We start from the raw sequence: 25,468 nt of genomic DNA on the forward strand, positions 1-25,468 counted from the left end.
CACAAACAACTCTCCCACCTTCCTCACGCTCTTCTTTGCGGGAGAAAGACTAATGAATGATTGATGCCTCCGTGTGATCTCTGCTCGAGCAGCACAGCCCGCTCCTTAAGCCCCGCGCAGCTTTGACACCGCGTGCGTAAAGTGTGCGCCAGCGTTTGCGCACGGACACGCAAACCGGGCGCCTCATTCCGCGCGCCTCGCTCTCGCTCTCCTCTCGGACTTTTCCCCTTTAAAACGGTTTCCCTTTTTTTCACACCCTCCCCTCCTGCTTGGCGCCTTCGTGTTGTGCTGGAGCGTGCGCATGCGCACCACCAGTGGAGTCACGGCGCCGGCCAGAAGAAGTTGGAGCTCTTCTGCCTTGAGAGAGAGAGAGAGAGAGAGAGAGAGTGAGAGAGAGAGAGTGAGTGAGAGAGAGGGAGAGAGAGAGAGAGAGAGAGAGAGAGAAAAGCCTCCAAAAAATTCCACATCTGCACGTGTATATATGAGACGATGAGGATGTTCAGGATGAGGAAGCCTGGCCTGGCTCGGGTCTGGACTCTCCCCGTGCTGGTGGCGGCCGTGTGCGCGCAGAGGTGAGTGCGGATCGGCTCCGTGCGCTTGTTTTGTGTGCTTTTGCGCTTTTACGCATCGGGCAACTTCACATCTCCCCTCGGCTCTCGGCTCTGACGCTATGACGGTGTTAACGTGTCTCTTCTTCCTTTCCTCCTGCGTCCTCCTCCCAGTGTGAACGACCCGAGCAATATGTCACTGGTTAAAGAAACTGTGGACAGGCTGCTGAAGGGCTACGACATTCGCCTGAGGCCGGACTTTGGAGGTAAACGAGAACCAAATGTTTGTTTGTTTGTTTGTTTGTTTGTTTGTTGAAACCCACGGCGATGCTGTGAGGCACGTTGGTCGAAGCGTACGACACAACAGCAGCCCATGTGCGCGCGGCTGAGCCGAACCCGGTGTGTCCAGGTGCTCGGTAAACGGTAAACGGGCCACTTTGCTTAAAATAACCGGTTGGTGACCCGTTTAATGCAGCGCGCGGCTAACGGGGAGGGCTGGAACAACTTACAGCCTGGATGGATCGTGCAGATCCTGGCGCGTGCTCTGTGCGTTTGGGATGCGTTTAGGAAGCGATACGTGTGTGTGTGGATATGCGTGTGTGTGTGTGTGTTTGGGGGGGGGGGGTTCTTCTGCGTTTGGGTGGGCGCGTGCAGCCAGCTCCATACTGATAAACGCACGTACACATCTGGCAGCACTGCCTGGATGGTTGTGCTCTAGCGCTTTAGGGGTTAAAGAAGGAGGTGCACGCCTTACCGGTGACATACGTGTAGCTTTGGTGGGGAGGCACGTGCTTTTTGGGGTTAACATCTGTTAATAGGGGAGATAAAGTGTGCCTTCATCATTATCACTGTGCTTTTGGAGTTAATTGAAGAAATGCCCGCGGTTTGGGGGTTTACAGTGGGCTGTTTTTGGAAATATATATGTTTCCCCCTCTATTAGAACACACGTGTGTGTTTTTGTGACTTAGTGTGGACTTGGCATGTCTTATTGGGGAAGATACAAGATTTTTGGGGGTTATTAGTGCAGATAAATGCACTTTTTTGGGGTTAATAGTGTAGGCACATTCCTTATTAGTGGGTATGTTTCTAGGTTCTGTAGTTAATATGGGAAATGCGTGCGCTGCTGGGGAAGATTTCTGTGTTACACTCTTTTTCCTCAGGTTTGTTGACTGGACATAAGTCTGTTATCGGTGGTTACTATAGGATGCGTGTGTTTGTATGGCAGTAAGGGTGCAGTTCGCTCTCCAGCTCCATCCAGGCTCTTAATACCGTCTCTGATGTCGAGTTAAATAAGAGTAGAGAAGGGACTGCCCGTCCCACAGCGTCCATTTGCTTCTCACTTGCTCACAGATGTTTCGAGATGTGTTAGAATGACATTATTTTACTTTTGTAGGTCCTCCGGTGGGAGTGGGGATGAATATAGACATAGCCAGCATAGACATGGTATCAGAAGTCAACATGGTAAGTAATCAATTATCATTTATCTGCTTCCAGTGTGTCCACATGACCTGCTGTAGCCCAGCGCACAATCGCTTCCAATGATCCACTGTGATTATCCCGTTTATCCACTGCCTCTGCGCCCATTGCTGTACTACGGAGGGAGGCCGTGTCCCAAATTCATCACTAGTGGCCTTTAACCAAGTGAGCAACATCTGTTCTCCCACGTTTTGTGTGTGAGTCTATAAGCAAGGCAGAAGCGACGAGAACCTCGTCGGTTCAGTGGAAGGCGCTAAGTCTCCATAGAAATGTGAAATGTCTCCAGCGAGTAAATCTCACATGCGTTCGTTCTAAATTCTGAATTGCTGGAAGCTAGAACCCGTCAGCGCGCTGTTTCTGGCTGGGGTGTGCTGTTGCTGCTCTGTCAGACAGTGCTGGGGAAAAACAAAGTTTTTTTTTTTGCTATTTTTTTTCCTGCATGCAAGAGCATCCCCTAGTGATGATTCCTGAGAATAACCTGTGAGCTTTGGAGCTGCGTGTGATGATTTCAGGGAATAAACACATGAGCTTTGGAGCTGCGTGTGATGATTTCTGAGAATAGCCCAGCAGCTTTCAAACGGATGGTGTTTTGGTTTGGGAAGGTGGCTTTTCTGGGGCAGAAGACACCATCTGACTTTGCTTTCAGCTCAAAATTGGAAGCTGTTATTCTCGGTTCCAGCTTTTGTGTGGTTGTAAAGTCAAGTAGCCTCGCTTTTCTGAAAGATTCTTCGCTTGAATATGAAAACACATCTTTTATTGAAATGCAGTTTGTAGCACTAGCAGCATTAATAATACTCACACGCTGTCACACCAGTGAACCTGAGATATGTTCATGTATAAAAGCGTTAAAAGCCAATCAGCTTTCACTTCTACAGCTTTGCATGGTCTTCAGTATTATGCTATACCAGGATTGCTACATATTGTTTACATACTACACAGTGATCAAAACAACAATATTACACATTGACTTGCAAGATTTTAGCCCAAAATTATTCTTTTCTATTAAATCAAAGCACACATCTGGACCTGTGGTTGGTCAGAATGCTGCTCTATTAGTATTAGGCCAATTTCAGTTGGAGAGCAGCTACACCAGCATATCTAAACTTTCAGCATGTAAACAAAGTCGCTCAGAGCGGTTTTGGTGTTCTAGATAAACTCACCGTGTCAGAGCTGTTCACAGTGGTGGTGATGGGAACCAGACGTCCCTCTAAAAGCTCCTCACAGTGGTGGTGATGGGAACCAGACGTCTCTCTAAAAGCTCCTACAGAAAGTTCCTACATGAACTGGTTCTGAATTCACTGCCTGATGACTGAGACGCTGTTTTATGAGAGTTTAGAGAACTTCAACTCCATTCATGGTGGAGGGAGACATGCAGGGCGCTGTGCGGCAAAATAGTCCCCAAAGAAAACTCATTATTCCAGATTTTCCACTGTTTTCCATCATCAACATTCCATATAAGCTCAGAAGACTCGTGTAGGTTCTCTGGTGGTTCTGGATGGTAAATAAAGTGTCTATATCTGTGTTGTAGTCATGGCGACGCCTGGTTCCCATCACCACCACTGTAAAGACGTCTGAACCGTTTCACACCAAACCCTCTGGATCTCTCTGATTACACCTCTGATACTGGGTTTTGTGTTTATATTTAAGAAATGATATACTGTGTCACTATTGATTGTTAGTTATCAAGGAACGTACCAATTATTTTGATCATTAAACCACTGCTCTCATCCCTAAAACCTTGCAGAGTTTGTCAGTCTGTCGCTCAGTAATTCTGGCTTACTAGATATACATGTATATCTGTGTCATGTGGGAGGTAGAGAAGTCGAACGACTGATGTTGTGATGACTAAACAAAAACAAACAAATGAAATCCAATCTGTTCTGAGCTGTTTGTAGCTGTAGCATGGTAGCTAATGCTAAGCTAACGCTCCCCAAAGTGCCACTCAAATGATCTGCGTGTCTGAGTGACTGAACCTGTTCTGTGGTGTCTGTAGCTGGTAGTCGTCGTTGAGCCTTTTGCTGGTAGCTGGTTCAGGTGGCTTAAGCTGGTCTTTGTGGATCAACGTGGTTGACAAGTGGGACAACCAGCTGGACCGGGTAATAATAATATACCCTTTGCTAGTCAATCAGATGGTTAAGCTGGTAGGTCAGCCTAGCTGGTTGGCCATTAAATGGTATGTTTTCACTTGAGTTTGGTGGTTTAGCTGGTCTGCCACTAAGCTAGTCAATTGCTTGGTCACACTGGTCATTCTGGTCAACCGGCTGCGTTCACATTTCCAGGCTGAAGTGGCTCAGATCCTATTTTCTGCCCTAATGTCACTCAGATCTGGTGTTTTCAGATCTGTGTGGACACAAATCTGATCTTCTCAAATCCGACCTGAGCCACTTTCATATGTGGTCCTCGATCGGATACGTATCCGATCCGTGGTCTTCTTCTTCTTCTTTCTGGTGCTCCCATTAGGGGTCGCCACAGCGGATCATCTGCCTCCATCTTGCCCTATCCACTGCCTCCTCTCCTTTCACACCAACCATCTCCATGTCCACCTTCACTACATCCATAAACCTTCTCTGAGGTCTACCTCTTCTCCTTCTACCCGGCAGCTCCATCTCCAACATTCTTTGCCCAATATATCCACTATTCCTCCTCAACACATGTCCAAACCATCTCAACCTGGCCTCTCTGGCTTTATCTCCAAACTGCTCCACCTTCACCGTCCCTCTGATCTGCTCATTTCTAATCTTGTCCAGCCTTGTCACTCCCAACGAAAATCTCAGCATATTATCTGATCCGTGGTCATCTGACCTTAATTTGACGCTCAGATTGGAATTCATGAGCTTTTTCTCCATCATTCAGCGTTACCATGGCAACAGCGGCGAACAGACGTTAAAGCCTGTAAACGGTGGAAAAGCAGCTCATCTCACCTTTTTCTCCTCCGTCTGGCTCTAATAATGAAGCTGAGAGCTGATCAGAGTTAATGATCTTCTCAGCGAAGCTCGTTCTGCTCGTTAGTTTGTGCTGATGATGCAGCGATTCAGTCGCGTGACGTTACTGAGCAGGAGGAGCTCATGAGGGTCAGTTCAGGCCGGTTCATCACATTAATGACCGATTTGAGTCGCTGACCTAAACGAGTGTGAACTGTTGACTCAGAGAGACAGGATCTGAGCAAAAAGTCAGGTTTGAGTAACGAGTCTGGCCAAGCTGTTTCCTTCAGCGGAGGCCATTTGGCTCTATGGTACAAAAGGGGCCTTCACCATCGACAGCATCTGTGAAGCTGCTTCATTTTTCGATCACGTTGAACTTGTTTCTGTCTCTGACTGGGACTGTTTCCAGATCTAAGTGGTGGGAATGTGTTCATTTGGCTGTTTACTGGATGGATGTAATAGCCGCCAAAAACGGCTAGAATTTGTCCTGAAATTCCGCTTCGGTTTAGGAAAACGTTTACAATCTTGTCCACAAAGTATTTTTTTAGAATATTTATTGTAAATCAACTGTTTAACAGAGTTTTACCCGTTTGGAAGGAGTGAATATGCCGATAGAAATTTACCAATGTATTTTTCTTTCCCCCAGATTAACATCAAAGACAAAAAGGCTCACATTCTTTGGTTTTGGCCCTGAATTTTATTTTGGCCAAGGATTTTTACTACTGTTGTTATTAATTATCAGTGTGTTATCGGCTGTACTGTTGCATAAAATGTGATAAAACCACATATTGTAAATATCGGCCAATATTATCAGCCAGCTGAGATGTTGGTGAGCCCGAAAAGACAGTTATACAGTGGTATGCAAGTTAGGAATGGTAGTTCAGGAATGGTAGTTCAGGAATGGTAGTTCAGGAATGGTAGTTCAGGAATGGTAGACAAAGTGCAAAGAATAACTACAAATAATGAAATTGTCTTAAATGTCTTCTGTTGTTCTCTGAATGGTCCAGTTTTAGTGTGGTGACTGCTTTTATTTACTGGCAGCTTTTCTTGGTTTTCAGCCAGGTGAGTCCTAAATTTTCATTTCGGTGCATCACTTTAGAACCGTTATAGCAGCCAAGCCTGCTTTAAAACTGCATGTGGTAAGAAATTCATAAATGGGTGTGTCCATTAGGTTTTCTGAATGGGAGAATTATCATCATGCAAATGACCAACTTGTCATTGCTGCTTTATTGGGAAGGTAAAATTTGACCACTGATTATTTTTAGTTGGGTAATCATGAACGTCCTCCTTCACAGCCTTGATCTTTATCTCATATAAGGATCTTCTGATGAGCAGAAATGACAGTAAACTTTGTTGTGAGATGCTGACGAGTCACAGAGCCGGACTGTGTGTGTGTGTGTGTGTGTGTGTGTGTGTGTGTGTGTGTATTTAAACGATCCCATTGAAAGGCCACGGGAGTGTAAATGCACACATCTCTGCTCCGAAGGCTCTGGGAGCTCAGATTTTCTCTGGCTCGGTTTCTTGTTTGCAGTCATGTGGATTAAACATTTCTTTTGCGCTGGGTAACGAGCTGAAACGAGCCGAGCGTCCAGCTCAACATCAACTGAAGCCTGATGTCATGTGGCCTCCAGTGGCTAACCGGATATTTGGCCGTGGCGTTGGAAGCAAAGGATCGCAGCGGTCTACATAATGGGGAGAAAAAAGGAGCTGGCCGAGCTCGAGAGTCTGAATGCTCAGGCTTAATCGCCTAATAAAGGCCCATTTTACAGGAAAACAGGCAAATACACAAATAAGATTAACCCCTCAGACCGTAAGGGTCTTCACTTCATCTCCCAGAACTACAGAACGAATTTCCGAGTTTCAGTACTTTCATAGAAGATAATGAATATCAGTAGATGCTGAATAATTCATAGCAGGTACTGAATAATCCATGGAAGGCAATGAATGTTATAGTAATTACTGGATAATTCCTCGTAGTTATGAAATAATTCATAATAGATATATAGAATATTTCATAGTAGACGACTGATTATTACAGGGGTTACTGAATCATTCGTAATAGCTACTGAGTAATTCTCAGGTGACTGAAAAGGGGTCTTTGCATGATGCCTAAATTAATCACTTCTAGATCCCCAAAGAACTGTCCAAGCCCCATGGATGGATCCTGGGAGAACCGTATTTGTAAGTGAGATGTGTGAGTGTGAAGAACCTTGTTACAGTTTAAAAACTCCTTCATGTAGATGGTCACACAATGAAGGGTGTTTGTTCCTCACACCCCCAGATTCCCTTATAAAACACTTTGCAGGGAACCAAAAGTCTTTCTCCTGTGGCATCGCTCCAATAATCCTTTGTGACTCCTTTTTTTAAAGTGTGTAGATACTGAGTCAATTATAGTTATTCCTGAGTAGTTTATGGCAAACACTGACTCATTCATAGTAGGTACTGAATAATTCAGAGTAGAAACTGAATAATTCATAGTAGGTACTGAATAATTCAGAGTAGAAACTGAATAATTCATAGCAGGTACTGAATAATTCAGAGTAGAAACTGAATAATTCATAGCAGGTACTGAATAATTCATAGTAGAAACTGAATAATTCATAGCAGGTACTGAATAATTCAGAGAAGAAACTGAATAATTCATAGCAGGTACTGAATAATTCATAGTAGAAACTGAATAATTCATAGCAGGTACTGAATAATTCATAGTAGAAACTGAATAATTCATAGTAGGTACTGAATAATTCAGAGTAGAAACTGAATAATTCATAGCAGGTACTGAATAATTCATAGTAGAAACTGAATAATTCATAGTAGGTACTGAATAATTCAGAGTAGAAACTGAATAATTCATAGTAGGTACTGAATAATTCAGAGTAGAAACTGAATAATTCATAGCAGGTACTGAATAATTCATAGTAGAAACTGAATAATTCATAGCAGGTACTGAATAATTCAGAGAAGAAACTGAATAATTCATAGCAGGTACTGAATAATTCATAGTAGAAACTGAATAATTCATAGCAGGTACTGAATAATTCATAGTAGTTACTGAATAATTCATAGTAGACAGTGAATAATCACAGCAGGTGATGAATAATTCACAGCAAGTACTGAATAATTCATAGCAGGTACTGAATAATTCATAGTAGATACTGAATAATTCATAGCAGGTACTGAATAGTTCATAGTAGCTACTGAATAATTCATAGTAGTTATTGAATTATTCATAGTAGACAGTGAATAATCATAGCAGGTCATGAATAATTCACAGGAGGTACTGAATAATTCATAATAGATACTGAATAATTCATAGTAGAAACTGAAAAATTCATAGCAGGTACTGAATAATTCATAGTACAAACTGAATAATCCATGGAAGGCAATGTATATTATAGTAATTACTGAATTATTCTTAGTAGTTATGAAATAATTCATAATAGATATATAGAATATTTCATAGTAGACGACTGATTATTCTTTGTAGATGCTGACTAATTTACAGGGGTTACTGAATCATTCGTAATAACTACTGAGTAATTCTCAGTACCTTCTTAAATATAAAGGTGACTGAAAAGGGGCCTTTGCATGATGCCTAAAATAACCACTTCTAGAATTAAGTAAATGAAGTAAGTAATAGCAGATACTGAATTATTTATAGCAGATATTTGATCATTCATACTGGATACTGAATAGTTCATAGTAGATACTGATGGGATTCATAAAGGATACTGATGATGCTGTAGGTAATAAATATTATAGTAGTTAGTGTAGAATGAATTCATAGTAGATACTGAAAAAAATTCATAATGGACATGGAAAAGTTTGTGGTTAATGAATAATTCATACTGGATACTGAAGAGTTCAATAGATATTCAGTAATTTGATCAGATGAATGTTTGATCTCTGTTGTCTTGGATTCGACCGTTTTTAGACCCAGTACATCTCAGCACCAAATACTCAGGCCATTGCTGGGTCCTGCTTCCATCTTTGCCTCCGCATGAGGGTCCACTGAGAGTGGGGTCTGGTCAGCTCGGAGGCTGGTGGTCCGGCTCTGCTTTGATGTTTCTCTCTTCTTTTGTTTTCCTGTATGTGTCCAATCATGTCTCACTGTCGGAAAGCTTTATGACAAGAGGACGGCGCAGTGTTGGAGGAGGAAAGCCCCTTTAAACTGACCTGAGGTCAGTCCTGCAGCTTCTCAGGCAGTGAGAAAGCACTAAGTCTTAGATCTGTACTATTAGTTTTAGCGCTGGAACTACAAGGCTAATATAGCTAAAAAGTAACAGAAGCTCATAGCCCACCAAGTACCATAGTGCTAATTCCTGCATAAGTAAACAGATGTTAACAGAGCGGTTCTGTGTGAAACTCTCTGTTCTAGATAATCTTACAGAGTCAGAGCCGTTCACAGTGGTGGTGATGGGAACCAGGCGTCTCCCTCTAAAAGCTCCTCACAGTGGTGGTGATGGGAACCAGACGTCCCTCTAAAAGCTCCTACAGAAAGTTCCTACATGAGCTGGTTCTGAATTCACTGCCTGATGACCGAGACGCTGTTTTATGAGAGTTTAGAGAACTTCAACTCCATTCATGGTGGAGGGAGACATGCAGGGCGCTGTGCGGCAAAATAGTCCCCAAAGAAAACTCATTATTCCAGATTTTCCACTGTTTTCCATCATCAACATTCCATATAAGCTCAGAAGACTCGTGTAGGTTCACTGGTGGTTCTGGATGGTAAATAAAGTGTCTATATCTGTGTTGTAGTCATGGCGACGCCTGGTTCCCATCACCACCACTGTAAAGACGTCTGAACTGTTTCACACCAAACCCACTGAACCTCTGATTACACCTCACACACTGGATTATGGGGGATCTTATCATGAATATCGGCCAATCTCATTGTTTTTCATTGTTTTGCTCCAGTACGTCTTAATCTTCATGAATGAATCCTGCATGAATCACAGGAGATGCAGTGTCTTTAATAGTTTAAACTGCAGCAACATGGTTTCAGACACGCCGCATGGAGAGATGGAGCTGTCATCGTGTTCTGATTCACACGTCTCTGTGGATGGAGCTGCCTCCAGAAACCTGCACGGCGAATGACACGCTGAAGTGATGTGTCTTTAAGACGGACCGTTACACGTCCTGCGCCGCACACAGTGCAGTCTCCCACATACGGGCTTCTATCACAGCCTCAAGACCGTCTGTGGATCAGAGACAGTGAGACTACACAGTTGTTTCCAAACGTTTGGGCACTCCTGGTCAAATTCCATCAGCTTGCGGATTTTCTAAGTGCAATTAAGTTAAAGGGGAATTCCACCAATTTTTAAACATTTCTGAATAATTAGGTCCTTGAGTTCTAATCAGAGGTTCATCAGAGGGTTTGGTGTGAAACGGTTCAGACGTCTTTACAGTGGTGGTGATGGGAACCAGGCGTCGCCATGACTACAACACAGATATAGACACTTTATTTACCATCCAGAACCACCAGAGAACCCACACGAGTCTTCTGAGCTTTATAATGGTGTTAAATAGTGATAAATCTTCGGGGATCATTTTCCCTTACAACACCCTACAATTGTGTTCCCGTCCACCTTGAATGGATTAAAAAACATTTTATGCCAAAACTTTATCACAAAACTATCATAAAGCAGTTGCAGACATCAGGCAGCGCTATTCCATGTAATAACTTTTTGAGAGGGAGCTTTTAGAGCCACCACTGTGAACAGTTCTGACTCAGTAAGCTTCTCTAGAACAGAGCGTTTCACACCAAACCGCTCTGGACACTGTTTACACCCCGTCCATTTAACTATCTATTAACTATCACCCGCTGGTTTGTGCTCCCACTGTCACACGAATCCACCAGCGCTAGGAGGGTGAAGGCTGACACAGGCTTCCTCTGAGTTCCACCGCATCTTTTCAGACCGTCAGTGGAGAGCCGAACACACTCGGAGGAGAAGACTAACCACCAGTTCTGTTCCATCAGCTAACAACCATCTGCGCTGGCTGGGACTGCAGTGAGTGGTGGGGGGAGACGGGGTCCGTCCGCCCAAAGAGAGGTCCGTCCGCCGACTGTGCTGTCGTGGACTTTCGGTCATGGACGGCTGTAGCATCACCGGGGATCGAGGTCGTGATCTGATGACAGGGCCGGTGCTTACGCTACATTTACACTGTTCAGGTGCGTCGATGGACGTGAACGACGCATGTGGGCGTTAACAAAGACGTTCCCTGTGCCATCCAATTAAATCACGTCCTGCGAAGTCAAAGTTTAATTCATAAATACGCTGATTTTCTAATCATAAACCAAATTTAATGTTACTAATTATATATATAATATATATTTGTAATTGGAAAATGACATTGGGAAAATGTCTGGTTCTGTTGACACATTAAAAGTAAAGTAGATTTTTTCCTCCTGTAAAGTTCTAATTTTGGAGGTGGGGTTTTGTTCATATATATTTATACAGCGCTGTGGGAAAGTTTTAGGCATCTTAACAAATGTTTAATCAGTTTCCCTCAGCAGGGAGTTTATCACAATATACATCAGAATAAAGTCGTATTCATAATTCAGATAAACAGAAAAACAATAAACAGTAACGAGAATTTCTTGGGTCCATATTTTTCCTGGACACCTTCACAGCCGCCACAGAGACTCGTTAATATCATCAATTACATCATGAGCTCAATTTACTGAGCACTGATTGGTCAAACCAGGAGTTGCTTTATAACTACATATAATACTGGACTTCCTCGAGGAGGAGAGGCTTGGAGATTGGTAAACATTATTATTAATTAATATTTTATAAAATTTGTTTATTCAAATATTAACACTTTTCTCAGCAAATAAATAGATTTTGAAAATGAGTCTTGGGGGCCTCAGACTGTCACCCAGTGCTGTACTTACTTATATAGGTTTAAAATTGTTTGGAGCTTTTCCTCCGTGCTCCACCGGAACGTTTGAATACGGAACGAATGTGTCCTGCATTGCACTGAGAACACTTCTCTTCTGATTGGCTAGAATCATCGCATTGGCCGGATTAATCTGCATAAAGTTCAGCTCGGCTCAACTTTTCCGCTGCACTGCATCCCCAAGACTCGACACGCCGGATCCATCGCGCGCTGCACGGCCACGTCTGGCAGAACCGACACTTTCCATTGAAAACGAATGGGACACGTTGCGATGCGTCGACGCTCCGAGTTCTGTAAATGCAGCGTTAGTTATTATATAAGGTGGTCTATAGTATATAAGGTGGTCTCTGACTTCTGCACGGCGCTGTAGCCAAAGACAATATACTGCAATGCTAAAAGGCCTTTGGCCGGCAGATGTGGCTGAGGTTGTGGCTGTTCCTGATGTAGACACATCGTGTGTCCTGCTGCTGTCCTGGTGTGATGACCGTATCTGGATTGGTCCAGTAGGTGAGATGGTGATTACAGCAGGCTCGTCTAGCAGCAGGAACAAAGGTCGAACATGATTACAGGCGATGTGAGTGGTCAAGGCAGGCCGGCTAAAGCTTCCTGACATTAACAACCTGCCAGTCTGGGTGTGGTTATGGGGAAGGTCGCGCTCTCTCACTGCTCTGGGCTGCGGATGATTCACGGCCGAGACGTGGAATACAAATGAAAGGGTGAAAGTGAAACCAAGGGCTAACGAGTGAGGCCACGCAGCCCGCGGGCCGACGGCCAGCGTTTGTGTTTGTTTCTGCTGCTTTTTGAGTCGAGCTGCCCTTCCTTTCTCTCTTTATCTGCACTGTTATTCTGTCTCTTCTCATTCCAGATGAATAAGGCTGGGTTGAGCTAGCCTGACACTCAACATCAGGGGTTGAGGGCCCACCGCTTCTAGCTGGACCACCGTAATAAATCACTCAGTGGTCAGTTTATTTGGCGTGGAATAGGGAGGCAAATTTTGAAGACTTCAGGCTTTACTGAACAGGAGCTGATGACCAGCGTCTCGCTGCTGTTGGAAGAAAACCTCATATGTCTTTTTTTCACAGGAGAAGGAAAAAACATGCTTTACTTTTAATGGAAGTCAATGGAACCAGAATTTTTTCCAACTGATTTTGGGCCGTTTCTTATAATCTGTTCATTATGAAATTTGCACACAATATAAAAGATGACAGGCATTTTCAAATTATGTCAAAAACTTTTTTTGCTCAAATCCAGTCTCTCTGACTCGATAGCAGCACTGCTGTGTCTGATCCACTCAGACCAGCGCAACACACACTAACACACCACCAACATGTCAGTGTTACTGCAGTGCTGAGAATGACCCACCACCCAAATAGTACCTGCTCTGTGAGGGTCCATGGGGGTCCTGATCACTGAAGAACAGGGTAACAGAGTATCAGAGAAACAGATGGACTACAGTCTGTAACTGTAGAACTACAGAGTGCAGCTATACGGTCAGTGGAGCTGATAAAGTGGACAGTGAGCGCAGAAACAAGGTCATAATGATTTGTAAGTTCTGATGACGTCCACAACGTGCTCAGGAAAGCTTTTTGCGACATATTGTGATCATAATCATAAATATCGTCTCCTGACAAAAGAAAGTCACTCTGCGAAAATGAAGGCGGACCGTCTTTCCGTATTTCTGACCATCCATTGACAGTAAAGGTCTTCATTGACCCAGAGAAATTTTCCTTCTGCGTTGATCTTCTGAGATGCATTTTGTCGTTCTTATTAAATGCAGGTATAACGATCGCTCCTCAGAGATCGAACAGGTTTGGGAAAGCAGACGCCAGGAACTCGGTCTTTGTAGTCCTAGGATTTGGAGCCGGTTCCTCTCTCTCATGAGCCAAAATAAACTGTAAAGGTTTTTTGAGCAAATCATCAAAACGGCAGGTTCTCGCTTCCTTAAGCTGTTTGGCTGCATTCCCTCCTGTTCCGCTTTCATCTCCTCCTCTGCTAAATGTCAAGCGTTTGTGAAAGAATGCTGATAATGATTCCCAAGTTCGGCATTAAAATGACACTTTGAAATGCAAAATCTCACGTCGCGCCATTTATACGAGCTAGAGGCGGCGCTTATTCGGGGGGTGAGATGCTCGGGCGCGTCGTTACTACTGAAAAACAAAAATCACACACTGAGTGGAATCTACAAAAGCACAACACACAATATGACGCTTTGGGCTGTGTGTACAGAGAGAACCGCCACAGCTCCGAATGTGGTTCAGGAACACGTTCTGTAAGGCCTTCCGTGGAACCTTATGACCAACAAACATCCCTTAATGCAGGGGTTCTCAACCTTTTCCACGCTAAGGCCCACCTGTGTGTATCTACAAAGCTTAGCGGCCCACAGGACAACTAAAAAACTGCTGACAGTGAAAACCTGAAACAGATCAGATCAGCCAGTCTAGTCATCCGTCATGCGTAGGTTTGCCAAATTTGCAGGTATGTTAAAAAAGCCAAACGAAGGCTAAAGCAGAGCTGATAGCAGGTGTTCCAGTGATTAACCCAGCTGTGTTTGTGCTGTAGTTCTGGTTTTATCTGGTTTCTCTCACTCTGGCTAGTGAAGGCCGGTTCCTCGGAGTGATCTGTGTGTAAATCCACTATTTTTAACCCTTTGTTTATAACATGAGGCTAAACGCAGACCTAATATAACAGTGATGAGTGGATCGTGGAGCTGATCTCTGGCTGATGGATGAAACCTCTCTGGATGGTGGGTCAGAGTCTGATGATTATCTGATTGTAAATCATGTCACTGTTTAAACCCTTTGTTGCAATATGAAGACCAGACGGCAGAGCAATAATATCAGGATTTTAGGTGATTTTCCGAGCTGAATTACTCACTGAAGCTGATGTCACAGCTCGATGGCGTCATGCTTGCTAGTTAGGGACGGGTCTGCTGAATGTCCTGATATGTGGATCATGTCCGTAGCTTAAACCGTTCTGAAGTTATGAAGACTAGAATTTGCTTATGGGTTTTTGCACGCAAATTGCGGGCTTCGGGGGAAAAGAAGAAACGAGTGGGAGAGTGTGAGGTAGGTGTGATCTGGAGCTGCAGTTCAATGCGTTTTCACTGGCTTCCCATAAGAGTTACTGTTTGGTCTCGAGATGTTTCTTAGTTTTGAAGGTTTTTGTGATTTGTCTGAAACCTCACGGAGCTTTTAGATTAGAGTCATCACAATTAACATTAACGATGAATCTTCTCTGTCATTGGTTAATGAGTTTAACCACTCAGGTCGACCAAAAGACGCTCCACTACGATCCGTGCGTTGAAGTCCAATGCATTTCATGACCTGTATGTTATGTCTATCTCAGCTTGTGCTGACAGCCTGGAAAGAGTCAGTCGTTATAACAGTCGTTATGCTGACTGTACGGCGACGTCGTGCCTCGGCCAGCTCTACTGATCAACTCCCTCGTTTATCACAGAGGACGTTTCCATCAGCCGTGAGCTGAACGGGGTTTGGGTGGAAGCGGACCGAGCCCCACGGGTTTCTGCCGGACCGGTTCAGCTGTCTGCTGCAGACCCGAATACGGGTGGGGTGTTCACACGAGTCAAATGGAGCGACCTAAAGAAAAAGGTGTGGTAAGTCATCACTAAAGGCGCTCTGAGAAACCTCACCGTGTCTGGCTCGCTGTCCGCACCGCGAGCCCGTGGCTGCGTCGTCTCAGACTGGTGACATCCCTCTGAGCACAGGCCTGCGGACCACTAGAGGCTGCGTCATGGCCCACTAGTGGTCCACACCCCAAAAACCCTGCTTTAATGGATTGTCTGATAGCCTCGTAAACTCCTCGGGACCACCGGTGGGTCCAAACCGCACTCCATCATGTTCTTCATACTCCATAAGCTCCATTCAGAAGCTGGGCGTCGTGTGAGGCTGTAGCTCTTCTCTCCAGTCTAATAGACGGTGACGTCATTTTAAACCCTTATAATAAAAGAAGCTGAACTTTGTTTTTCTACTGAAAGTCGACCCGTTTTTCCCCCAAATCTGGGCTCTAAACTATAAACAGACGGCGTCTCTTCAGTGATCTGCTCTGGAAACATCACTTTTAGAAAACAACACAAAGAAATAAAAATAAATAAATATAAATAAAAAATTACATTTATTTAGTGGAGTTACTGATAATTTGCCTTATAGTTTAGTCATGGAAATTCGGACGGACAGACTAAAATACACCCTGGAGAATAAGAATTTAATTCACAGGGAATGTTTTCCTCCATTTACAGTAGCTTACTATCTTATTTATCCCATAAGCTTCCAATTACTGACACTTGGGAGAAGGAATTGTCTACAAGTCGTCCCCTTGGGGACTCTCTGTGTTCTGAGCAGTTTTAAGATACTGAGCTTCAAAGGTTTTGGGCTCTAAATAGCACTACTGACATCTCTTTATACATGAAAACGACAGACACCCTCGGTGAATTACAAGGAACACGAACAGTTTACTGGTAATTTGTTTTAAAACATGACATTAGTGTTGAATCCAACGCTTTAACGCTGGGACGTTTATTTGTATTATTTATTTTTTATGATATTTATTTCTGGTTTTAGGACAAGTGAACTTTTTCCAATTCAAAAAAGTGCTGCAGATTACGTAGAAAGGTCAGTGCTAAATGTTCTGTCCAGTACAGCGGTCAGTTTTAGGTAGAAACCGTTTAAGCTTCCGTTAGTCAGCCAGAAACCAGCTACTGTAATAACCTGTCCTAGCAGATCAGTGTAGCCGGTCTAAAGGCGGTAAAAGGTTTAGTTTTCTATCAGAAATGTGACTTTAATGCACCAAAATGTCTTATTTTTTCAGAAAGAACATAAAGAAAAAATGCATAAATGAGTGACGTTTATGTTTATGTTGTAATTAAGACCCCATTAATTCAGATATTTACTATTTAATTACCTTTAAGGCTTAATGTTTATAGAATTTAATACAATAAGGCTGAGAGCTGTAAGACGACAGGCAGAGTGTCTGTCACGATTGGCCCCTCCCAGTCCTGCCCTTGTGCGTTTGTTTTGGTGTAGCCCCCTCGTTTCATGACTCCGCCCCTGATTGTCTCCACCTGTTTTCCGTGTGTATTTAAGCCCTGTCTTTGCTGGTCTTTGTTTGATTGTATTGGTCTGTGTTGTTTGCTTTGTTTATCTGCTGTGTTGTTGGTTCTGTTGGTTCTGTTGGTTCTGTTGCATTCTGCTGTTTGTCATGTCTGAACCTGGACCATCTCGCTTATCTCCGCATACGCGTCCGCCACCTCGCTCCACGCTACAGTGTCTCACATGGTCAGTGAACCTGGCGCCGACATGACAAGGAAGCAGAACCTGATTGGTCCTCGTTTGTCTATTTTAAGTGCTGCTAAGAACTTTTTCCATTAAATGGTGCACCATTTAAGGTGGAACGGGAAAATTCCATCAAGAAGCCGGCGAACGAGAAGCCTCGTAAAAAGTCGAGCGTTGAGAGACGTTTCATAAGAAACTGTTCCACTTTTGAGGAAAAGTTTCCTGCTGGAGATGCGGGAAAAGCGGCTGTAGCTGAGCTGAAGTGTAGACTGTACTTGCACATCAGCACATACTGAGACACGTTTACGGCCAAGGTGGTGAAATGGACGTAAAATGTTGTGGCTGTCAAGGTGGTTTGGTTTTTGTTGAAAGGACAAATGGCTCTTCTTAACAAGGCAAATGTTTGGCGGCCTGTGGGTGCAGGAATGCTTGAGAATCCTGTGCTCGAGTGTTTGTAGGCTGTTGGCTATGTTAGGAATGTATTTCAGTCCCTGGATATGTACATAGTTTTGCACTGAAGTGTCTTGATGTGAAAGGTATAAAACAAATAAATGCTGCTGTATCGCCTCTGAGGTTCTAGAGTGCAGTAAGAGAGAAAATCTGACCGGAGAAGAACTGACTGATTATAGAAGATCAGTGGCATCTTTGAGGAAAAACACTTACCTTTTTAAAAGTGGTTGCCAGGCAGCAAGACATCAGGGAATTACAGAACCCTTCATTCTTCATTCGGTCCACATCGGAGTCTCGTGTGAGACGGCGTCAGAGTTTCCAGCTGCTGAAGCTGCTGCAGCGGGTTTGGAAAGTAGTGATGGAGATAAAAATCAGATCTTTTTCTTCATGTGTGACGCAGACGTGTGTCTGTGTGTCGGTGTGAACAGATAAACACACGGAATCTGACATTTTCTATTCCCGTTTGAGACGCTTTCATATGTGGTGCCGATGTCCGATCTGCGGCAAAGTGACTCAGTCCGAACAGCCAGATCGGAATTCATGCGACTTGTACGACTCCGACTCCACATTCGTCATCACTGCTGTTGGAGGAAAACCATCTCCCTTGTTGTTTTTCAGTTTTTGACATCATTTGACAAAATGACTTGACAGTTTTACGCTGTGTGTAAATTTCATGAAGAATGGACTAAAAGAAAAAAGTCTGGTTCCATTGACTTCCATTAAAAGTAGAGTAGGTTCATTTTTTCATCTTTTTGGAGATACGAGGTTTTCTTCCGAGCGGGAAGTAAAATATGTATACAGTGTAACAGAACTATGCACCTTGTTTCAGACTTTCAGACCACAACAATAGTTTTATGTCATAAATGCATTTGGGTGGTGTCTTTGCACCAAAAGGTTTGAAGAGACTCATCACAACCGCTTTGTGATCAAAGAGATTTCGACCGAAATGGTGAAACGTTTCCATGGGAGACTGAGGCGTTAATAAAAGTTTAAAGAGTTCAAAGACACGGACCAAAGAAGTGACCGCTCCCTTTTTTACGGCGAACCCGAACACATTCTGGGTGATGAGCCCAGCTGTCAACCATTGGAACTTCATAGTCGCTCCTGAGATGCTGGAAAAGACGAAACTGAAGCTCTGGGAGCGACTGGCGTTCGCTGGACGTCATGATCGTTTACCGCTGGACGAGCCACGTGAAGCCCTGTTCTTGATGCCGTTTTTACCTGCTGTAGCTAAGGGATCTGAGAGGTTAATTAAGGGGTCATAGTTCACACCTTGTTTGCAGTGATGGTTTTGGTATAATGGGAGAAATAAGAAGTGGCCAGGCTCCTCTTAACTTGGCTCTGTCCAGATACGTCCACTACATCAGTTTTCATGTTTTTGTGCCCTCCTAATATCTAGTTAACCTACCTACACCAGGGGGGCTCAATCCTGGTCCTGGAGATCTCCCACTCTGGAGAGTTCAGATCCAACACACGGGGCTCATTTATTCAGATGCCACTGAAGACCTTGGTTACCTGGGCCAGGGTGGTAGATCTTCAGGACCAGGATGAGGCACCCCTGCCTTACAATGACTGACTTGGCTGCTCTGGTTCAGGTATCAGGAGTCGTGCAGTGATGTCAGCTGTAGCGTTCATGCTGAAAGAGCATTGGGGGCCTGGTGGTTGGTGAAGGGGCAGAGTGTATGTGTGTGCGTGTGTGTGTGTGTGTGTGTGTGTGTGTTATTGACCCAGCTGCTGCTGTGAAGCTCCAGCACGCTGAAGATAAGCAGAGCGTTTGCCCTCTGATACTCCTCTCCATATGGCCTTCATTAGATATGAATAAGCCTGTTTGCTGGATGGATCACTGAGCAGCTGCTGCGTGAAGGAGCGCAGAAGAAAAATTGACACTGTGCAGTGCAAACACCACAAACACTGTCTCTGTGTGTGTGTGTGTGTGTGTGTGTGTGTAAGTATATACAGTATATAGACATATATGTATATATATATATATATATATATATATATATATATATATATATAATCATACAATATGATTTGAGTGTTCGTGATTCTATATAGAAACAATTTCTTTACTAAAGAAGAAGCGACCTGTTTTTATACGTTGCTGCTGTGCTTTTTGTTACAGATTTTGAAACACCGACTGCCCTTTTCTTGATGAATGGATCAGTAGAAAAGCTCTGCTGAAGCTTTAAGAGTTCCTTTCACTGGAACTAAGGGGCCGAGCCCAACTCCTGAAAAACAACCCCACACCATGATCCCCCCTCCACCAAACTTTACACTCGGCACAATGCAGTCAGACATGTACCGTCTCCTGGCAACCGCCAAACCCAGACTCGTCCATTGGATTTCCAGACGGAGAAGCGTGATTGGTCACTCCAGAGAACACGTCTCCACTGCTCTAGAGTCCAGTGGCGGCGCTTTACACCACTGCATTCCACGCTTTGCACTGCGCTTGGTGATGTAAGGCTTGGATGCAGCTGCTCGGCCATGGAAACCCATTCCATGAAGCTCTCTACGCTGTTCTTGAGCTGATCTGAAGGCCACATGAAGTTTGGAGGTCTGTAGTGATTGACTCTGCAGAAAGTCGGTGACCTCTGTGCACTATGCCCCTCAGCATCCGCTGACCGCTCTGTCATTTTACGTGGCCGACCACTTCGTGGCTGAGCTGCTGTCGTTCCCAATCGCTCCCACTTTGTTATAACCCCACTGTTAATAATGCAGTTTATGGTTAAAATAGCAGCTTAGGTGGTTTGAAAGCTGCTCTGTTACATTTTTATTTCCCTATAAAAATGATTCACCCATCAGTCCTAGTTTACTCCTTTATCTGGTTCCCTTTCCTGTAAGCTGGACCGATGCGTGTGCATATGGAAGGCTGGACTTCGGGGGTCTTTGCGTCGTTAATTATTGTGAGAAAGGCCCGGAGGCTTGATGAGTGTAAGCGTGCGGCTGTAACCTTTAGAGCGGCTGTGCCGGCGCTGGTCTGCAGGTTTCATTAAGGGGCTGTGATTCACTGATATGAGTCAAAGCGAGAGGCTGTGCAGCCCCTCGGAGTCTGTGCGTGCTCAGACGTCCCCCTTTGCCTGCTTGTTTTGCATAATGTAACAAGCAGCTCACATGATGACGGCAGAAGTGCCTCCCGTTTCTCTAACGCGACTCGAATGTCAGCGCCAGAGAAGCTGCAGCAGATGCGAAGCTGCTTTTTGACGGCTTTGATTTAAGCCTGTTGTTTCCTGCGATGAATGAAAGTCAGTGGATTAGAGTCGTGTTCTCTGATTGTGTTGCTTCTCCTGACTGGGCAGTTGAGTTGACCCTCAGACGTCCAGAGTTATGACTGTCACTTTACTGTATTGTTAAAATATAATAATTCATAACATGCAGTCCAGAGGTTTGCGCCCCCAAACGTTTCTGTTGTGCTGGTTCTGTATAAATATGTGAGCTCATCCTCTAGAGAGACACACGTCTGCACATTTTAATACACAATTACTGCTCATCTACTGAATTTACCACATTTACTTGAATTAAAAGCATAAAGTGTAGGCTGTGCAAAAGTCATGGCACATATTCTATTTTATGCTTTCATTTTTTTCCCAGTGTGTTCAACTTAAATAAATCTAAATCCTTCATTAAAATGCAAATAAGGTTGAGTTCGCTTATTAACACTTAGAAAATCAGTAAGACAAATGTTTGGGGGTGCACAAACTTTTGCATATGACACGTATACTGTATAGCTGGTCTCTGTAGTTCTACAGTTACAGACTGTAGTCCATCTGTTTCTCTGATACTCTGTTACCCTGTTCTTCAGTGGTCAGGACCCCCATGGACCCTCACAGAGCAGGTACTGTTTGGGTGGTGGATCATTCTCAGCACTGCAGTAACACTGACGTGGTGATGGTGGTGTCCACTCACTGTCCACTCTATTAGACACTCCTACCTTGTCGGGTAGGGACCATAGCTCATCTGCTGCTGCACAGTGTGTGTTGGTCATCCTGTAGTCCTTCATCCGTGGTCTTCCACAACTCAAACAGTACCTGCTCTGTGAGGGTCCATGGGGGTCCTGACCACTGAAGAACAGGGTAACAGAGTATCAGAGAAACAGATGGACTACAGTCTGTAACTGTAGAACTACAGAGTGCAGCTATACGGTCAGTGGAGCTGATAAAGTGGACAGTGAGGGTAGAAACGAGGAGGTGGTCATGATGTTACGCCTGATTGGTGTATATATACACTCACATATTAAAATGTTACTGAATAGCCCAACATCTTTTGAGAACCTCTTCATCTGTTATTATGCTAAATAGTACTGTCAACATGTGAGTTCATAAGCTTCTTCTGATGCAGATTTTGGCGACTTGTGTGCTAACACAGCGCTCCTTGCTGGGGAAATGTAAGGCTGCAAGGCGTTTTCCATCATCACAGCACCACTTTCGTCATTCAGCACTTAATCCATACAGAAAATCAGAGGAACTTTCTCTCCAGGTTAGAGTTAACTGAGCTGATCTACGCTAACTTCCAGTCATTTTAGCTCATTTTTGATCTGCAGTGACTCACTTTGAGGTGAGCTAATGTTCCAAAGCACGTTGGCTTCATTTCGATCCATTCATGTAAAGTAAATTAAGGGGAATCCAAGCGATAAAGCCAGCATTACAGTGCGTAGCAGAGAGAAATGACATAGACAGCTTATTAACAAACCTCTCAATTTCCGTTCAGTTCAGAATAGCTTTGTTAGCCTGACTGTCGAGTATGTCAGAACACTTACTGGACATATTGCTTGTTATTATAGTTGTCCTGTATTGGCTGCTGAATTTCCTTGGGGATCAATAAAATATCTATCTATCTATCTATCTATCTAGAACGGTAACAACAATGAAGACAATAACGAAAATGAAATAAGATAAGAAGAACTTACACATTAATAACCATGTTAATTACTGTAGTTACAATACTAGTGTTATTATTATCATTGTAATTGTAATTAGACTCATTAAAAAAAAAATAAAAAAATAATAATAATTATATATATATATATTTCTCTCTCTGTCCGTGAAACTGACCACACGCTTCTTAAACATGATCCCCAGTTTCCCAACATATTTTCCGAGCTGTTTGATAGTAAATGAATCAGTTCTTGTACCAAAACGGTGATTATCTCCTTTCACACCTCGCCATCGGGCTACCTGTCCATCATCGATGTCGCCCTGTCGCCCAGGCCTACCATCCACAAGACTTCTCCAGCTGTTTCAGTGAGCTACGAGTCCGAGGTCACTCAAATAAAACTGCATGCCTTTATGATCACTGGCGATAACTGAGGCTAACTGAGGGTTATAGCTCGTGGAGCTGGACGCTGGGCGTTGAGCAGAGACCTCTGAGCAGATTGGACTTGGTTAAGTTGGAGATTTGTGCAGAACATGTCTGTGGGCTTTACAGCCTGACATGAAACAAACAGATTAAGCTGTAAGCTGCGTGATCCACTCTGGAGTTCATTGTCTGTCCATGCAGTTATCAGGAAAGTAAGAGATGGACCAGGAGGTGGACAGGAGGTGCTGGACATATTAAGGCACGAGTCAAGTTTAGCCTACAAATGTCTCTTCGGAGTAGTTCTCGGAGCAAAATATCAGTTTGTTATGAAATCTTTACTGCACTTACAAAGATATCTCTGTTATTATTGTAATTGTTGTTGTTGATGTTATTTTTAACAGTTACAGTCCTGAATTTGAGGTTGCTTCCCACTTCTCGCATCCCTGATTAGTCCTGTTTAAATAGTAGTAATAATAATAATAATAATAGTAATAATCTTAAATAGTAATAGTTCTAATAATCATATCTTTATTTATAGAGCTTTTTCATGCTGGTAGCAGCTCAAAGTGCTTTGCAGACATCGATAAAGCTAAACAGTACCTATGAATATTAATAATATTAAACAGGGACAGCGATCAGACTAAAAGCATAAACACCAGTTTTAATTACACGCTGAGTTAAAGAGACACATTTTCAGAATCTCTGACTTCAGCTTCACATCACTGAAGAATTAGGGGGGGTGATAATAAATAACTGCCCCCCTCTTTGAAGGCGTCTGATCCCTAAATGTAACTAAAGCCCAGCAGTGAGGAGCTGAACTTTCCCCTCCTCTGCTGTCCCTGCAGACGGGCAGGGTCGCCTACAGAGCGGCGCTAGTAGCTGTTAATGAAGTGATGCTCTTTTATTAGAGGGGCTCATTTCAGAGGAAGATCTCAACCACTGCCCTGTAGCTCAGGAACAAGGGGCAACACTCAAACAAGGGGTAGGGGTCAAAAGAAGAAATGGGACTGGGCCTAAGACTCACTGCTTTCTCGGACAGTATTCGGGTTTCTATACGGCTGCTGGTGTTTTATCGATGCTGATGTACATTTTCTGCATTGTGTCGATGAGCAGCTTTAGTTCCACATCGCAACAAAACAACAATGCTGTGTTTCCATTTTGGTTTCAAGCCGTAAAAAACAAAGAGATCAATAAACTGTCAGATGTGTAGCACAAAGGTGGCTGAAGGTGCTTTATTTTAAAAGACACGTGTTATTTTGCTATTATTAGACTTCCAATATAACAGTGGCTTGAAACGGACAAAGAGACCATTAAAATGTTAATCAGTTATTTGTTTGACAATTAATTTCAGGATCCGAGAAAATCTGTTCCTCAAACGTTTTAATTCCGATCTGATCGGCTCTTCCGATCCGACTCAGCTGAACTGCCCAGAGACACCGTGACGGTACAGTCACATCATTTCTCCTTCATCAGGGAACAAACAGTGTAAATGTTCCCTCAAAGGTTCTACAGTGGTTCTAAGGTCTGATTGTGGAGCTTAAATCAGTTCCTCCAGGTGAAAAGTTGGTATTTGTTCCTTTTCATAACCGAATGTTTTAAAACAGAGCAGTAGAGTAAAAGCCTGGAGGCGGGGCGAGGCGGGGTGTGTGGAGTCAGTCCAGCTTAGAACAGATCATCTCAGTGGATTATGGTTCAGTTATGTTCCCTGACTGAAGGTACTGAGATGGAGCCCTGAGGGTTCCACCCTAGAGACAGGAGGGGAACTGACCCAGAGACAACTGGTAACTATGATTTATGATTTTTAATTTGCCCACTTAAAATGACGGTTCTTTAAGGGTTCCTTAGGTTAGAAAATGGTTCTATAAGGAATCATGAACACTCAAGGAAACGACCACTGAAATATATCAATGTGCGTGTGAAATGAGTGCGTCCACTCTTGTGGATGGTCTGGCGACTTGTCCAGGGTGGGTCCTGCCTTCCTCCCGCTGGGATAGGCTCCAGCTCCCCCCGCGACCCAGAAGGAGAAGCAGCTGAGAAGCTTTGCTGAATAAAGAAATAATGTGCTTAATACAATTTTGCGTCCTATTTTAGGGGCTGCAGGATGGAAGCAGCCCCCTCCTCCACCCCGTAGATCTGCTCCTTAACTTAAATGGAGTTGTCTTTTTTTGGATCATGGGTTTCAGAAATTGACTGATAATTAAAACAACCTCTTTTTATTTATTTCCCCGGGTGGATTTGTTGGCTTGTATAAACGTCCAGCTCCATTAGCTACCATTACCTCGGCCTGACAACACCTTCTACTGGAGAGTACTGCATCTCCTGTCATGTAGGCCAGTGGAGAGGAACTCTGTGGAGTCCAGCAGTGTTTACTCTGAAGCCTTTCAGCAGCACGTTCTCAAACAGGGCCGGAAACGGCCTGTCGAGCGGTGCCAACCTGCCAGAGTGAGCGGGCCGCTGCTGGGACACATACGGCTTCAGCATTCATCATTTATAGCTCCTCAAAAAAGGGGGATGTCAAGGTCAGAGAACGTACCCGGTGGAAAGCACACAGAGGGAGTGAGCTGATGTTTGAATGGATGTTGTGAAA

The 25,468-nt window shown here is 43.8% G+C and overlaps 1 protein-coding gene across 2 annotated transcripts in view; it reads left to right on the forward strand.

Annotated features, from left to right (window-relative positions):
* The first annotated feature begins 325 nt into the window (after nucleotides 1-325).
* LOC108413784 (gamma-aminobutyric acid receptor subunit beta-2) overlaps nucleotides 326-25,468 on the forward strand; it is a 175,372-nt gene continuing 150,229 nt past the window's right edge. For both annotated transcript variants that reach the window (XM_017686446.2, XM_017686447.2), the window contains exons 1-3: nucleotides 326-572; nucleotides 723-814; nucleotides 1,942-2,009. In XM_017686446.2, coding sequence (XP_017541935.1) covers nucleotides 490-572; nucleotides 723-814; nucleotides 1,942-2,009 — 243 coding nt within the window. In that variant the 5' untranslated portion in view covers nucleotides 326-489. The remainder of the gene's footprint in view (nucleotides 573-722; nucleotides 815-1,941; nucleotides 2,010-25,468) is intronic.

This window comes from Pygocentrus nattereri, chromosome 16 (genome assembly GCF_015220715.1).
Source record: "Pygocentrus nattereri isolate fPygNat1 chromosome 16, fPygNat1.pri, whole genome shotgun sequence".
NCBI classification, from domain to species: Eukaryota; Metazoa; Chordata; class Actinopteri; order Characiformes; family Serrasalmidae; genus Pygocentrus; species Pygocentrus nattereri.